The 15,588-nt window shown below is 41.3% G+C and overlaps 1 protein-coding gene across 1 annotated transcript; it reads left to right on the top strand.

Annotated features, from left to right (window-relative positions):
• The first annotated feature begins 6,126 nt into the window (after window positions 1-6,126).
• On the top strand, window positions 6,127-14,887 carry adprs (ADP-ribosylserine hydrolase). Its single transcript, XM_034135228.1, has 7 exons — window positions 6,127-6,492; window positions 9,681-9,777; window positions 9,901-10,108; window positions 11,546-11,733; window positions 11,839-11,939; window positions 13,359-13,767; window positions 13,844-14,887. Exons 1-6 carry the CDS (start codon window positions 6,306-6,308, stop codon window positions 13,736-13,738), a joined length of 1,161 nt encoding a protein of 386 aa, XP_033991119.1. The 5' UTR covers window positions 6,127-6,305; the 3' UTR covers window positions 13,739-13,767; window positions 13,844-14,887.
• Window positions 14,888-15,588: the final 701 nt, after the last annotated feature.

The following is a 15,588-nucleotide window of genomic DNA, read 5'->3' as shown; positions in this document are numbered from 1 at the left end:
TTCTTGAATACAAATAACGTCTGGTTTTTCTTTTAACTGATATATATAGGTCTTGAATTCTTGTCCATTTGCAATAAGGCTTCTAGCATTCCACTGCAGAATGAGAAAAACCATCAATCTACTCACTAATCTGTGAATCATCATTATTGGGGGCTAACATATCATGTATCATTTCAACCGTTATATCCTTTATCCCCAAACATTCACCTGCTGCTTCCACTATTGTTTTCAGTCTTGACCTCTTTTTTGTTTGTTGCAAAGCAACATTCACCACTTTTCCAATAAAGGCCACAAATGTGTACTTATTAACACTCAATGCATCCTCTCCTATCACACACTTATGTGAACACTTTGTGGAGCTTTCCTTTGCCTGTGGGAGTTTGGGAAAATCTTTTGAAGAGAATATACTTGCTGCTACTTGGGATTTCCTAGCTATGTTTAGTGATACCTTTTCTGTTGCTTCAGAATATGAGACTTTATTTTGCACTTTGTATCTCTGCACCTCCTTGGCCTTTTTCTGCACTTCGCAGCCCTGATACGCAGCACTATGTTCCCCACCACAGTTACAACATTTCACCTTAGCACCTGCAGCACAACTACCATATTCATGTTCCCCCGCACATGTTGGACACCTGGGCTTATTTGCTTTGCACTTGTCTGCCACATGCCCAAACCTTTGGCATTTAAAGCACCGCAAAGGTTTAGGGATGAATTCTCTTACTGGAAAGCTCATGCAACCGATCATAATCTTCTGTTGAATTGTTTCTTCAAACTGAAGAAGAACAGACAAACTATCCACTATCTTACCCTGATACCTAGTAGGAAGACGCTTAACTACAGACACTTTTCCCCCTTTAATTTCTTTCTTGAGTTCTTCTATGCCGATTTCTATCGGAACTCCAATGACAACTCCAAGTATTTTCCGATTTGCTCCAGGAACATGGCATTTAATCCGAACTTCATTCAGGGTCTTCATTTTCAGTAACTTTTCCTGTTGTTTTGCATTCATCATTTCAACCAACATCCGTCCTTTGCTCAGAAATCTTGCTTGTTTTATCGATCCAATTTCTTTGTGAATCGCTTTAGTCAGGGCCACTGGATGTAGCTTAGCTGCGGATTGCTCACCAAACTCCACAATCACTTTCCACTCTTCATTCTCAATCCTTTTCTTTACTTTCTTCAATTCATTCTGCAAATCAGATTCACTAAGACTGTCACTTGACATGTCTATCTTCTTTCTTGAAGTCTTTTTCCTTACTTCATTCCATCCTCCTTCTCCTTCAGATGCACTTTCCATATCCTCCTCTCCAGGACTCAAATGGCGGATTTCCACTACACGGTCGGCCTCGGCCACGCTCGGTACGGCTCGGTACGGCTTGGCCGCGTTGGGCCGACTCACTTCATGCTGCACTTCCATTACAGTTTAGGAACTGGGGTAGTTACTATAGTAACGCAGTGTAGGCGGAGCCGTGACGTCATCTTCAATGAGAACTCCAGAAACACAACACAGCCGTTAGCTGTTAGCACTCAGAGCTCACAGCTCCTTATATATGTTCAGAAACTCGACAAAAGTTAAACAAGTACACACCACAGACTGCCTGTGTCATGGTGAATACAGTCGCTGCTTTATTTATGTCTGTATAGGCCGTTGTTGTGAGTGTGGACGGTCGGAGCATATACTGCGTTAGCTTAGCCAATCTCCATCTAGAAAAACACGTATTTTAAAAGGTTTTTCGCCTGCCGTCTGTCTGCAGACTTGACAAAGCATTAATTCATGGTTTTTACTAACCGGTATCAGTATGTTGTTACTTCGGCATCATTTTGAAACGTGTATTACAATTAAAACACGGTCAAATATGTCCATCTTGTTGTAGTTGTAGCCCCCTTGCCAGCGCTCCTCTCTCTAGTTTAGCATACTCAGCCCGACTCAGCCCTGTTTGTTGGCCTCGATAGAACCACAATTTTCTTGGGCCAGAAAAGACGTGAAAAAGTGGCCCCGGGCCGGGCCGGGCCGGAACTAGGCCTAGTGGAAGCGCAACCAAAAACGGGCACGGCACGACACGGCACGCTTAAAGCGAGCTCCGCGCTGTAGTGGAACTGCGCCAAAAGACGCCATTCCACCCCGGAGCAACCCGGAAGTCCCTCAGTGGAAGCCATGAGAAGTGCCGTTCGAATTCTCTAAATGATAGGAAAGGAGGGTTGCGGTCGAATACTCCAAAAAAACAGCTCCTAAGTTCTAACCCTATCGTCTATTCCTTGACCTCGGAGTGAAACGTCACGGGGTTAAGGGATAGTGGATAGGAGAATTCAAAAGGATTTAGGAGAAGAGACTGCGGTACTTTAGAGAATCCGACTGCACTTTCACTATCCGACGTGTTTATGATGCGCCAGCGGAGGTCATAAATGTGCGCCTGCTGCGGTGGGGAAACTATGGAAACTACAGTTTTCTATACAGCGGACTACAACAGGGATGTTTAATAAGAACGAGGGACTACTGTAAACTCTGCACCGTGCTCTGATGCTGTTGTTTTATGCTTTATGAACGGGGACAACAGAGAAACATATTCTTCATGACCAAAGTTGGAATTGAAATAAAAAAGGAAAGTGAAACTTATGCTCGTCACCCTCTCCCTCCGGTCCACATTAATACAAATGATCCCAATACGTATGATTGTATGAACTATGAAAAGATCTTAAAAGCAATACAAATGTATTTATTATAAACGTTAGTCCTTAACATCTATCACTGTGTATATCACCATTCAAACATCTTTTTAAAAGTTGAACAAACCCCACACAGCTCAGTAAACACTGTGAAATGTTGACTTTATTTGATCATTTCAGTAAAAACTAACGTTCATATTTCTCTTTTTGATTATAATACTGATGAACGTTCAAAACAAAGCACTTTGGCAACTTACCACATACGTTTTGAACCGTAACTTTCATGATATCATTTCTCGTTCATAATCGATTGTTTCCGTGAACGGCCGCAAGGCATTGTGGGGCAGCATTTTCTCCTCTCCTTTCGGTTAGGGAGGTCCAGTGGTTCCTAAGCTAAAGGAGGTTATAAAGGAAGTTTGAAACCTCCTTTCCTTTTAATTTAGAGAATTCGAACGGCACTTATCATGGCTGCCACTGAGGGACTTCCGGGTCATTTCACTCCGTTAGGAAGGTTCCTAAGCTAAATGGACTATTCGACCGCAACCGAGGTTTCAAACTTCCTTTATAACCTCCTTTAGCTTAGGAACCACTGGACCTCCCTTGACGAAAGGAGAGGAGAAAATGCTGCCCCACAATGCCTTGCAGCCGCAGCATTTGCCGTCACACAACATTCGGCCGTTCACGGAAACAACCGATTATGACCGAGAAATGATATCATGAAAGTTACGGTGCTTATTAAGCATTTTAAAACGTATGTGGTAAGTTGCCAAAGTGCTTTGTTTTGAACGTTCATCAGTATTATAATCGAAAAGAGAAATATGAACGTTAGTTTTTACTGAAATTATCAAATAAAGTCAACATTCCAGTGTTTACTGAGCTGTGTGGGGTTTGTTCAACTTTTAAAAGATTTTTGAATGCTGATATACACAGTGATAGATGTTAAGGACTAACGTTTATAATAAATCCATTTGTATTGATTTTAAGATCTTTTCATAGTTCATACAGTCATACGTATTGGGATCATTTGTATTAATGTGGACCGGAGGGAGAGGGTGACGAGCATAAGTTTCACTTTCCTTTTTTATTTCAATTCCAACTTTGGTCATGAAGAATATGTTTCTCTGTTGTCCCCGTTCATAAAGCATAAAACAACAGCATCAGAGCACGGTGCAGAGTCTCTAGATGAGTTTACAGTAGTTCCTCGTTCTTATTATACATCCATGTTGTAGTCCGCTGTATAGAAAACTGTAGTTTCCATAGTTTCCCCATAGCAGCAGACGCACACCTACCTAAGACCTAAATCCTTTTGAATTCTCCTATCCACTATCCCTTAACCCTGTGACGTTTCACACAGAAGTCAAGGGATAGACGATAGGGATAGACGTTAGGAGCTGATTTTTGGACTATTCGACTGCAACCCCGGTTGTCAAAAATCAAAAAATGCAAAAATCAAAAAATGCAGTCGAATAGTCCAAAAATCAGCTCCTATCAAATCCTATCGGGGTTAAGGGATAGTGGATAGGAGAATTCAAAAGGACTTAGGAGAAGAGACTGCGGTGCTTTGAGAATCCGACTGAACTTTCACTATCCAACGTGTTTATGATGCGCCAGCGGACGTCATGAATGTGCGCCTGCTGCTGTGGGGAAACTACAGGCCGTTTCTCAATCGCGAGGATGCTGGCTTGGTAGCACAGCCGAGCCGAGCATCTTGCTTCAGAAGCGAGGCAAGAATACTTCCTGGCATTCGGAAAACAAAGAGTGGAACAGGCTAGCAAGTGTGCAGGTGTGCGTCATATGAGAGGCCCCGCCTTACATCTTCCGCCACAGATTTGGGGAAATTGGTCCATGAGCAAAGCATTGTGGGGATTTTAAGGACGCGAAGTCTAACCATGTGCAGCCTCGAAATTTCCCCCAAACCAAGGACGCGGCCTCGGTGGAATTCCAAGTATGCTGGAGATTGGAACAGTCCTTCGGCGGCACTCGATGACGTAGCATCCTTGAAATATTGGCTTGGAAGCCAATATCCTCGCGATTGAGAAACGGCCACAGTTTTCTATACAGCGGGCTGCTTTGCCTCCTGTCATCATTAATGGACGTCTCTTTAAAATGACCGTTCAGAGGAGAGGAGTTCTCATTTCTCTAAACGCCTGCTGCTTCCCCTCCTCTCCCCTCAGCTCCCCTCCTCGACTCTTCCGCTCGCATCTCCTGTGGGCGGGACTAAGACACGAGGATAGGAGTCGAGGAGGGGAAATTAGAGAATTGAGAAGCCTTCAGTGACGAATAGGCATTGTAGTTTAATGGTTGCACTGTGGTTTACATAGCTTGATAATAACCAAACACATTTAATTTATCCATAACATTTTACCAAAATCTGACTGTCATAATATATGATACATAATTCATTGCATACACAACTAAACATTGTAAGAATTATTATTTTTTTAAACAAAATGTGTTATACCGAGAAATATGTAGGTACCTAAAACATCATCTGCAAAATATCATCGCTCTCAATATTATAGCCTATGAAATGACTTTGACCTTACTCATTTCATGTAAGGGTAGGTGTAACTTATTCAGACAATTGAAATAGGTTACTAACATTCTTAGATTATATATTAATTGGAAGTGATAAGAAAAGGCCTGTAGCTGCAATTATATTCATTCATTCAAGATCAATCAGCCAAATAACACGTGTTTTGACATGTAGTTCACTTCTCCTGCATTACTTGCACATTGGTCTTGCAATATAAGTTTGAACTATTTAATTTCTCCTTTTTCTTCTTGCAATATTTTATTTATATTGTTCTTTAAATGTGTTCTATTGTTTAATGTCTTATATATTTATGTTGCATCGTTGGAGGAGCCTGGGACTTAAGATTACCATTTCCATAACTACACTGTAGCTACTGTAGCTAGCCTATATGACAATAACACTTTGAATCTTGAATCTTGTGGTATGATCATTTTGTCACTTTGTATCCACTAGAGTCTAGACAATTTGCACAGAGCACAATGAAGAAAAGGACCAAACGGGAAATAAAATTCCCTGTAATTTGTTCCCAGTTCAAGTGTTTTAGATCTATTTAATGATGTTATTGAGTAGGCGTTGAAAAATGATCTAATCCTGTCAGGGTCAGAACTCCTATCCAGCAGGGGGCGATCTTAAGAAATCTATTGCACTACCGTAAAAAACATAGTATTTGCGCAAACTGCGGGCACGAGAGAAGAGTGAGCTATTTTGTAAAAATATTCAAATAAGCAGAGACAAAATCCGTCAACTGAGGCCAAATATAAACCCTTCAACGACTAGTCAGCGACAACTACCTATATTAATAAAGTGTGTCTCATTTAATTGCATATTCTTCTGTTACTCATGTCCTTGTACAGAAATATAGAAACCACAGCAGCCGGTTTCTTGATAGAAACATCTACACGAGAGCCGCTCTATATGTGTGTATTTCTATGTGCATCGGGGTCAAGGGGCATCCCATCGTTGTCAGGAAGCAGAATTGAGGGGGAGCTGAGCCGACATCTGTTGTTGTTGTCTGCGCTGTATCCTCTCCCTGTCTGACAGTCCGGTTAGCCGACCAGAGGACTGTTTTCTCGGTGTAGGTTGACGTCTGTTCCCCGGCGGATGAATGGCAATGACGGCAGCGAGAGCGGCGGCAGCGGGCGGCCCGGCGTCTTTGTCCCGGTTCAGGGGAGCGCTGGTGGCGGCCGTGCTGGGGGATTGTGTCGGCGGAGAGTTTGAAGGAGCGGAGGAGGTTCCCATGGAGAGCGTGCTGCAGCATCTCAGCAGCCTGGACGACGACACCAAAGGGAATGGTTAGAGAAATAATTATATATTTTATTCTGAAATAGGATATATAGGTAGCAGTACGAGAGATGCATGCTTAACCAATGCTAACCTCTCCTGTAGAAAGGCTGTGAATGATATATCAGCCTGTCATAGTGGTCAGGTACCTGCTTTAAACTAGGGCAATATTCTGGGTCAATGAAGCCTTACATAGGGGGATTAACAACACTGTAAAAGCATGCATTCATTCTGAATGACTCGCATCTGTGTACTCTATCATAAACGTCCAAATCAAAGGAAGGGACCCATCAGCAATGGGTACCCAGAATGATGTGCAGCAACTCAAAATGTAGGGACAGTTGTAACACTTTTTGGGTTTTCCCCAATAAGTAAAAAACCATTTACACTAGGATAGCCATTTTGCTATATTATACATTCTCAATGTGTCAACTACTGAAACAATGTATTTAAGATGTTTCTATTAAATAAGTACAGGTTGGAAAATGTATTTTTTTTTTAAAACTCAACTGTTACAACCGTCCCTGTGTACAGGGACAGTTGTAACACATGCCAGGGACGGTTGTAACATATTAATAACGGTTACCTTTTTTCACACTACATGACAAAAAAGAGGGAAAGCTGTCAAATTCTAAGGCAACAAGATTTTAATGGGGTTTCATACATCCTCCAACAAACAATGAACAGAACTTAAAACAGAACACCAGATGGAATTAATCGGATTCACAGTTGTGGCAGGTGTAAAAGTGACTTCCATCTGTATAGATAGCCTATTCTACCTTAATGATGTAGACCTACCTTCTTTGAGCTGAGACCATAGTATAAATCAGCTGCCTCCATCAGGTAGTCTCTCAAAAGCATCTCTTGCTCTGTTGAGAACACCTTCTTGGGTGTCCAGTAGCCTACTCTTTGGGGTGATTTGGATCCCTGACTCTGCAACCTCAGCCTCTTTTTATGGAACCGGTACAGAGTGACATGGCATATATCATGGGACTTTGCCACTGCCCTGACTGATTTGCCCTCCTGAACTTCATTTGAGGCCCTCTGCAGCAGAGGAAGTGGCACTCCCCTGTCTGTCTTCCTCTTTCTGATATTTGGCATACTGTAAACATACGCACACACTTTACTGTACTGTATTTTATTCTGTTTATTTTTACAGGGACAATGCACACCAATCAACAATATTGATCATTCGAGCAAATGAGCCATCATTGTAAATGTGCCATGTTACAACCGTCCCTGGTGGTCCATGTTACAACCGTCCCAGGACCACCAGTCATGTTTTCACCCCCTGTGAACCTCCCTGATTGCTAGCTTGACCCATATTTAGCTAGTTACATGTTTAGCTTACAAAACAGTGATTCTAATAATACTAGTTTGGATTCCTAGACATTTGACCTCAAGACAGTATCCAAAAAATACATCATATAATTGTTGTTAATGTTTTACCTCAGAAACACACTTTCGCTGATATCTTTCGCGGCAGATTTAAACGTGGCTCCTTTTTTTCACAGCAATCTTTCCATCTAACTGAGCATGTGCAGAGTGAGTTTCATAACTCTAGCTGGTTTGTGATTGGAGATATTGAAGGCGTTACAACTGTCCCGTGTTACAACTGTCCCTGGTCTCCCTACCATTTAAAGTTGAAAAAAACATGTGACACTTCGAATTAGAGAATATTTGGCCAAAACACTTTACTAGTCATCAAACACATAGTGATTGTTATCTTCAATCCATAGACCCTGCTGGATTCTTGTAATGCTGCTATGCAATGCAAGCTGTTCTTGTGCATCAACATTGAAAGACTCAAAGGCTTTTGTGTACAATAGCTTCAGTGTAATTCAAATATTACATTACATGTTACTTGTTAGACACTTTTATCCAAAGCGACTTACATGCTGAATACTGTGGGCAATCCCCACAGGAGCAATTTGGGGTGAAGTGTCTTGCCCAGGGACACAACGACATGCTGACTGCAGTGGGGTTTGAACCTGTGGTCCCCTGATCCGAACACCAACGCACTAGTCCACTACGCTACACGCCTCCCAAGCCCTATGAACAGTTAAACAAACATGCAATGTACTTAAGACACAAAGACGGAAGTAAAAGTGTGTATTTATATCATGTAAGTAAATCGCAGATATAATAATAATCTTTATTTGTATAGCACCTTTCATACAACACTTGCAGTCCAAAGTGCTTCACATAGATATTTCACAGAAAATTGATATTACACAGTATACAGATACCAGTAAAAGACATAAAAACAAACTAAAATTGCACAGAGTAGACATTACATATATAAAAAATACATTTAGATTAAAGGTACACCAATGAAATTGTGCATTAAAAGGAGGATAGTGCAAATTCAACACACAATCAGGTGACCGGTTCAAATGCATCGCAATGCATTGAGAAAGTGCAGCAGAGAGCAGGAGTTCAAAGACAGTTTCATCCCACAGGCGATAAGACTGTTAAACATCTGAACTGCTGTAACAACATTCATAACATTCTGCTACTTAGTAATCATTTATCTATTTACCTAATATATCATTCAAATAGCTTGCATATAGACTCTTATTGCACTATTTAATTTTTTTTTTTAAACTATTCCTTTCTTTTTGCAGTTACTTTTAATATTTACTTGCACTATATTTTTCTGTCTTTCTGTAATATTGTGTTGCACTGTTGGAGAAGCCTGTGACTTAAGAATTTCATCGACATAACTACTCTGTAGCTATGGTTGTATGACTAATAAAGAACCTTGAACCTTGTGTTTGCTTCCTAAAAGGCTAAATTGTACAAATGTGTTTTGAGTTTTTTTTAAAGACTTCCACCGAGCTGGCTTCCCTGATGTCTACAGGTATTTTGTTCCATGGCTTTGGGGCATAGTTAATGAAAGCTGCGTCACCAAACTTCTTTTTGCCACTGTTTTTTTCTTCTATATAGAAACAAATATATACATAAACCAATAACCAAAAAATAGAACAGAATGTCAAATCAAATACTGACCAGTAGAATAGAAACTATACACTGTAAAGTATGATACTTTAGGATATGTGGAATATATACATGTGTGTGTATAATATAAACATTTGTAAGTTGTGCCGCTTCGCAGAGCTCAGGAGAACAGTCTTATGGCCAGTAGGGTCAACAAAGGGTTTATATGTGTGCCTGTGCGTGTGTGTTTGTGTGTTAGGTATCCTTGAGTACAGTGATGACACGGCCATGGCACGTTGTGTGATCCAGTCTCTTCTCACCCGTGCCGGCTTCGATGAGCGGGACATGGCTCGCAGGTAAGAGGACGAAACACCAAAAGCTTATCTGCAGAGTTTAAGTGTATTAAAGTGTAAATATTGTCCCAAAGCTTTTCAAATAAATTGAGGTAAACAATACACTCCCTGTGTTTCCCCCTCTAGGTTTGCTAAGGAGTACAGTGCGTCCCCGGGCCGCGGGTATGGATCCGGAGTGATCCAGGTGCTGAAGAAGCTGTCCTCTCCTCAGCTCAGTGACGTGTACCGGCCGGCTAGAGACCAGTTTAATGGTCGGGGCTCCTTTGGGAACGGGGGAGCCATGAGGGCGGCCCCCTTCGCACTGGCTTTCCCCGACCCAGCTGATGTGAAGAAGGTGAGCATTAAACATCCTCCGGACAAAGACCACCCCCATGTATTGTCGAAGCTATGCACATTCTGAGAATCGCCTCACATAGAGTCCTAACTTGCCATTTTAATTAAGTGATCCCTGATTGTAAAAGATAAACTCACATTAGTGAGAATAATGTAATAAGCTACTTATTTCTCAGAATTTCAAATACTTTAGCCAAGTACCGTTGCACTATATTTTGTTTAGCTGAAGCTTTTATCCATAGCCACCTATAATGTGTGCAATCAATCAAGAGGATACAAATTCAAAACAGTAAGAATCCTGCAAGTACATTAGCTTAAAAAAGGCCAAACAATTCATGTGCTATATACAGATGAAAGAATAAAAAACACAAATAATATACTCAAAGCTGTGGGAGAAACTTCTGTGTAGCAATGCAGTGGGAGTCACCGACTCAGGAAGGAGACACGGGGAGAGCTGGAGCTTTGATGTCAAACACTGATGGTTTATTAGGAGCTTCGGCCGGAGAATTCACAAAACAAGTCCAAGAGCCAGAGGTTCTGACTTCACGGTAGAGTTGCCACGTCAATTCTGAAGAACTCTACCCCAGACCCGTGTATTTAGCTAGTTCAGAGAGAATAATCAACATTGTGCATAACAAGATAGAATGATAACACCTCTATCATTCTAAGACCAATGTCTTTAGGCGTCTTGGCTAACGGTGTCAATATACTGTACAACACTTACACTGGGATATATGACACTGTGGTAAATAAAACGCAATGTCAGCCAACATCCAGACCCAGTTGATAGTGTAAAAGTCACAAGAAAATGTAGACAAACATCTTCTATCTTTATATGCACAAGGTGTGTTTATTATTTACTCAACTAAAATGGAAGAAATGTATTGTTAAAAGATGTTACTCTGAACAGTCTACGTTACAATAGTAACCCACTGACACTAACTGTGTTACCGTCATGGTAAAAGAACACAGAAAAGGCTCATAAGATCATTTCTTGTGTTTATCCACAGATGATGATGAATTATGTTCTCGGAGTCCGCAGTTATAATATTTATTGGTTAACTCATCGAAAATAATGCAGTTTTAGTTTGTGAAAAGGTCAAATTATATTGTCAGCTAGTGGCAACATCTGTAGTCAATGGAATAAAAAAAAGACTACAAATCCCACTGCCATCCTATTAAAAGACACTTCTATGGGCAACCTGTGTGGAAGATGCAGACGGGCGGGATTTTCTTAACCGTTATATTCTTAAACCGCATAACAGAAGAAAGATGATCTAAGTTTTCTTATCATTTTATTTAAGTTTTGCCTTTTAGTTGTTTTGATTTGTTTTGACTCTTTTCTCGGTTGAATATGTTTTGAACACAGTTGCATTGCTAGCCCCCTGACTTGTTGGTACAGAGTTGGTGTGATTTCTTAATTTTTTTTCCTCTGCAGTTTGCTCATCGCGGGGCCATGCTGACCCACTCCTGCTCTCTTGGCTATAACGGGGCGGTGCTGCAGGCGTTGGCCGTGCACCTCTCCCTGCAGGGGGCGCTGGACCTGCCCCTCAAGTTCATCAGCACGCTGATCATAGAGATGGAGGACGTGGAGAGCAACGAGGCCACGCTCAATGACGCCAGAATGTGAGAACTACATTAATATAACCATAAGAGAATTTCTAATGGTTTCCAGGAAGTACTGCAGGGGTTTTTCTTTTCGTGATTGTCTAACATGGTGTTTCTGTGCAGCCTAAAGGAAGCAGAGAAGCCGTTCTGCGAGCGCCTCCACAGAGTGAGCGACCTGATGCACCGCAGCAAGGTCAGCATCGAGGAGGTCATCTCTGAACTGGGTCAGTATCTGCTGATTTTCACTTAATCCCGACTTTCATCGAGGTTTTAACATGGTTTTAGTCATCCATTCGTCCTTTTCCGGTCCCGCCATTAGCCGCTTTCACACCAAGTACTTTGCCGTACTTAGTTCCCAGCACTTAGTTCCCAGCACTCAGTACCCCCATGGAACTAAAGAGCCGATTGCATTCACACCGGAATTCCCTGAGGGAAGATTACGCAAATGAAGCCGCTGACGTCACTTCTTCTTCTGCTTTGGGTTTACTGGCAGGCAGCAAACAACTTCACGGCATATACTGCCACCCGAAGTCCCCGGCCGGAAGTCCCCGGAGTTGGGGACCGGCTTCAGTAGTAGTACTCGAAGCCTTCCGAGTAAATCGCCAGAACGCCGACACCTCCTCATCACTCCACCGCTCCCATGTTTTTTTGTGTGTTGCCATAAGTTATTCTCTCTCCGTTGGTGCGCGGGGCTAATGCTAATGCTAATAATGCTAATGCCAGCAAATACAATGGCGGCTTCACAAAACTCTTCAGAGTTTTACGGGCCGTGGTTTGCAACTCCGGTGTGAAAGCGCCTATTGACTGTTTCCAACATTTTCTATTGTACACGCACAGCATTTTGTTTTGTTATCCAACAAATTACACTTTTGTATCATTAAACAATCTCCCAGGTAAATTCTCAATGAATCACTTGTCTGAAAATATTGGAAAAAGCCTGTTATAGTTTCCTGACGTTCTTCAAATAGTTCTTAGTCACTTAAAATCACTTAATGTAATTGTGGGAGAAACTTCTGTGCAGCAATGCAGTGGGAGTCACCGACTCAGGAAGGAGACACGGGGAGAACTGGAGCTTTGATGTCAAACACTGATGGTTTATTTAGGAGCTTCGGCCGGAGAATTCACAAAGCAAGTCCAGAGTCAGAGGCTCTGACTTCACGGTAGAGTTGCCACGTCAATTCTGAAGAACTCTATCCCAGACCCATGTATTTAGCTAGTTCAGAGAGAATAATCAACATTGTGCATAACATGATAGAATGATAACACCTCTATCAGCTGACGCCAATAGGCAGGAACAGGGAGACACACTGAGAGCACAGCAGCCAAGGTTACAGGTGCGTGTGCTCAGTCAGGACAGTATGAACTGATAAACTGGGTCAAAGTAATGGGCCTTGAAAAATATTTCCCCAACAGTAATAATAATGTTTTCACTACTGTGATTGGTTATGACAACACATAGTAGAATATCATTTTTTGACTTTTTTAAGGATTTCTCAGGACAGAGCAAATGGATTGTTTCACTAAGTGGTGAATCCCTCCTGATCCCAAACACATTTATTTGACATGTTTGCTTTTAGAGCAGCCCATCTCCTGTGTATTATCCTTACTTCTTATCACTCAACGTTTCCTGTCATTTCTTCCAGGTAACGGCATCGCGGCGCTCCACTCAGTCCCAACTGCCATCTTCTGCGTCCTGCACTGCCTGCAGCCCAGAGAATGCCTCCCAGAGAACTACGGCGGCCTGGAGAGGACAATAGCGTACAGCCTGGCCCTGGGAGGGGACACAGACACCATAGCCTGCATGGCAGGGGCCATCGCCGGGGCCCACTACGGCATCGAGGCTATCCCTCAGTCGTGGATAAAGTGCTGCGAGGGGGCGGAGGATGCAGACATGAATGCAGAGCGGCTTCACATGCTGTACCAGCAAACATCACAGGGGGGCGGGACAGGGGAGCCGAGCTGTGGAGCTGAAAGCCAATCAAAAGCTTCTAACGGCACAGAGAAGAAAGCCAGAGCGGAGTGATTCTTACTGAGTGACACACACACACACACATACACACACACACACACACACACACACACACACACACACACACACACACACACACACACACACACACACACACACACACACACACACACACACGTGATGATTTCAAAACTATGACAAAATATGTTTTTTTTCCATGACTGAAGGGAGACAATGATGAGACGGCATTGACGCCATTGAAGACCAACTGTGACAATATCAACATGCAATATTCATGAAAACAAAAATGTAGTTAAAAAATATAAACTTCACTAAAATCATTTTATTATAACTTCTACTTCTGTTCCCATCTCTGTCTCTCTGAAAAACACACATACCACATGCCCTACCGCTCAATTATTCTCCGTCAGACAGTTGTCAGTGCTACTAAGGCATAAAGTCAATGTACAAGTTGAATTGGGTTCGGGTTATTATTTTATATTATGATTTTTTTTTTTTTCATGTCAGGCGTAGCAGATTGGCTCTCATTACGGGCTGGGTGGGTGCGCATCACCAATAAACACAGTCAGTATGAATGGGGGTCGAGCTGCATTTTTATTATCAAATAATTATAAGATGCTATCTTCTGTGAACAAAGTTTGTCACAAATGACAGAATTATTGGTTTCGGCTGGCCTAGATTTGATGGAAATAGAATAAAAATTGACTAAATGTTATGACTTCATATCGACTAAAACTATGAAGGCTAACTACGATGACTTCAATTCTAAACTAAAAAGCGCTTTTTATAATTGATGAGCTCAAATATTCCTTCAATTTTAAACTCAATCTCAAACAGCTGCCAAGCTTAACACTTACACATAAAGAAACATCTTGACTCGTAGGCTTCAGTAGTGGGGGATCAACCCCCCTACGCCATGAGCCACAGCCACTACAGAATGTTAAAGTAAAACAAACAAGATACGTAACCAGACAGACTAGATTCACTTTATATGATATGTGTTGTCATAGATACATTTGGTGTGTGTATGCATGCCCGTATACACACACACACTCTGCTCTTTCCTGTTTTGTGTTAAACAATCTTCTGTCTTGTGAAAGTTGCACTATTGATTGGCCATGTCTTGTTTTTATCCGTTTGATGGATAACAATTATTTAATAAACATTTTTTTTGTAAATTCACATCTGTATCAGTGCTCATTTTGTATTTAAGATTCAAAACATCAAATTAGATTAAGGAAGGTCAGCTCAATGGAGATGGACTCTTAGTAAGCTAAATGTTCAGCAGGTTAATATATAGCTTATTCTTTGGTTTGTGCTAACATAATTACAGTGGTGGAAAGTCACTCGGGACAGTCAAGTACTACTTAAGTACACATTTCAGGTACTTAAACTTGAGTATTTTCTTTCTATGCTTCTTTATACTTCTACTCCGCTACAATTCAAAGGGAAATATTGCACTTTTACTAAGAAGCTTTATTTGACAGACACTTTATAGATTCAGATTTTCATATACACAACACATAACCACATTAAAAAACTTTAAAAAATGATGTGTTGATGTGGATTAACCTACACTTAACTAAAGTGAGTGAAAACAAAACTTTATTTGCTAATTTTCACAGTTTCAGCTTCTTAAGTGTAGATTTGCTGCGTTTACTTCTAAATATATATATATATATATATATATATGGCCTATATATAACCTGGGAATTCCTGTGTTTATTTTCATTTGAGCTTGTTATAAATGTTAATTTGCAAAAGTTTCCAGATCAAAATGTTTTTAAAGAAATCTTGCAACAAAAAGCACAGGAATTCTCAGGTGTTTAGGTACACAGGCTGTCCAGCAACATGTCATATTTTACCCTTCTTCTAATAGATTG

This window comes from Trematomus bernacchii, unplaced genomic scaffold (genome assembly GCF_902827165.1).
Source record: "Trematomus bernacchii unplaced genomic scaffold, fTreBer1.1, whole genome shotgun sequence".
NCBI classification, from domain to species: domain Eukaryota; kingdom Metazoa; phylum Chordata; class Actinopteri; order Perciformes; family Nototheniidae; genus Trematomus; species Trematomus bernacchii.
The sequence above is the reverse complement of the archived record's forward strand: the minus strand, read 5'-3'. Positions and strand labels throughout refer to the sequence as shown.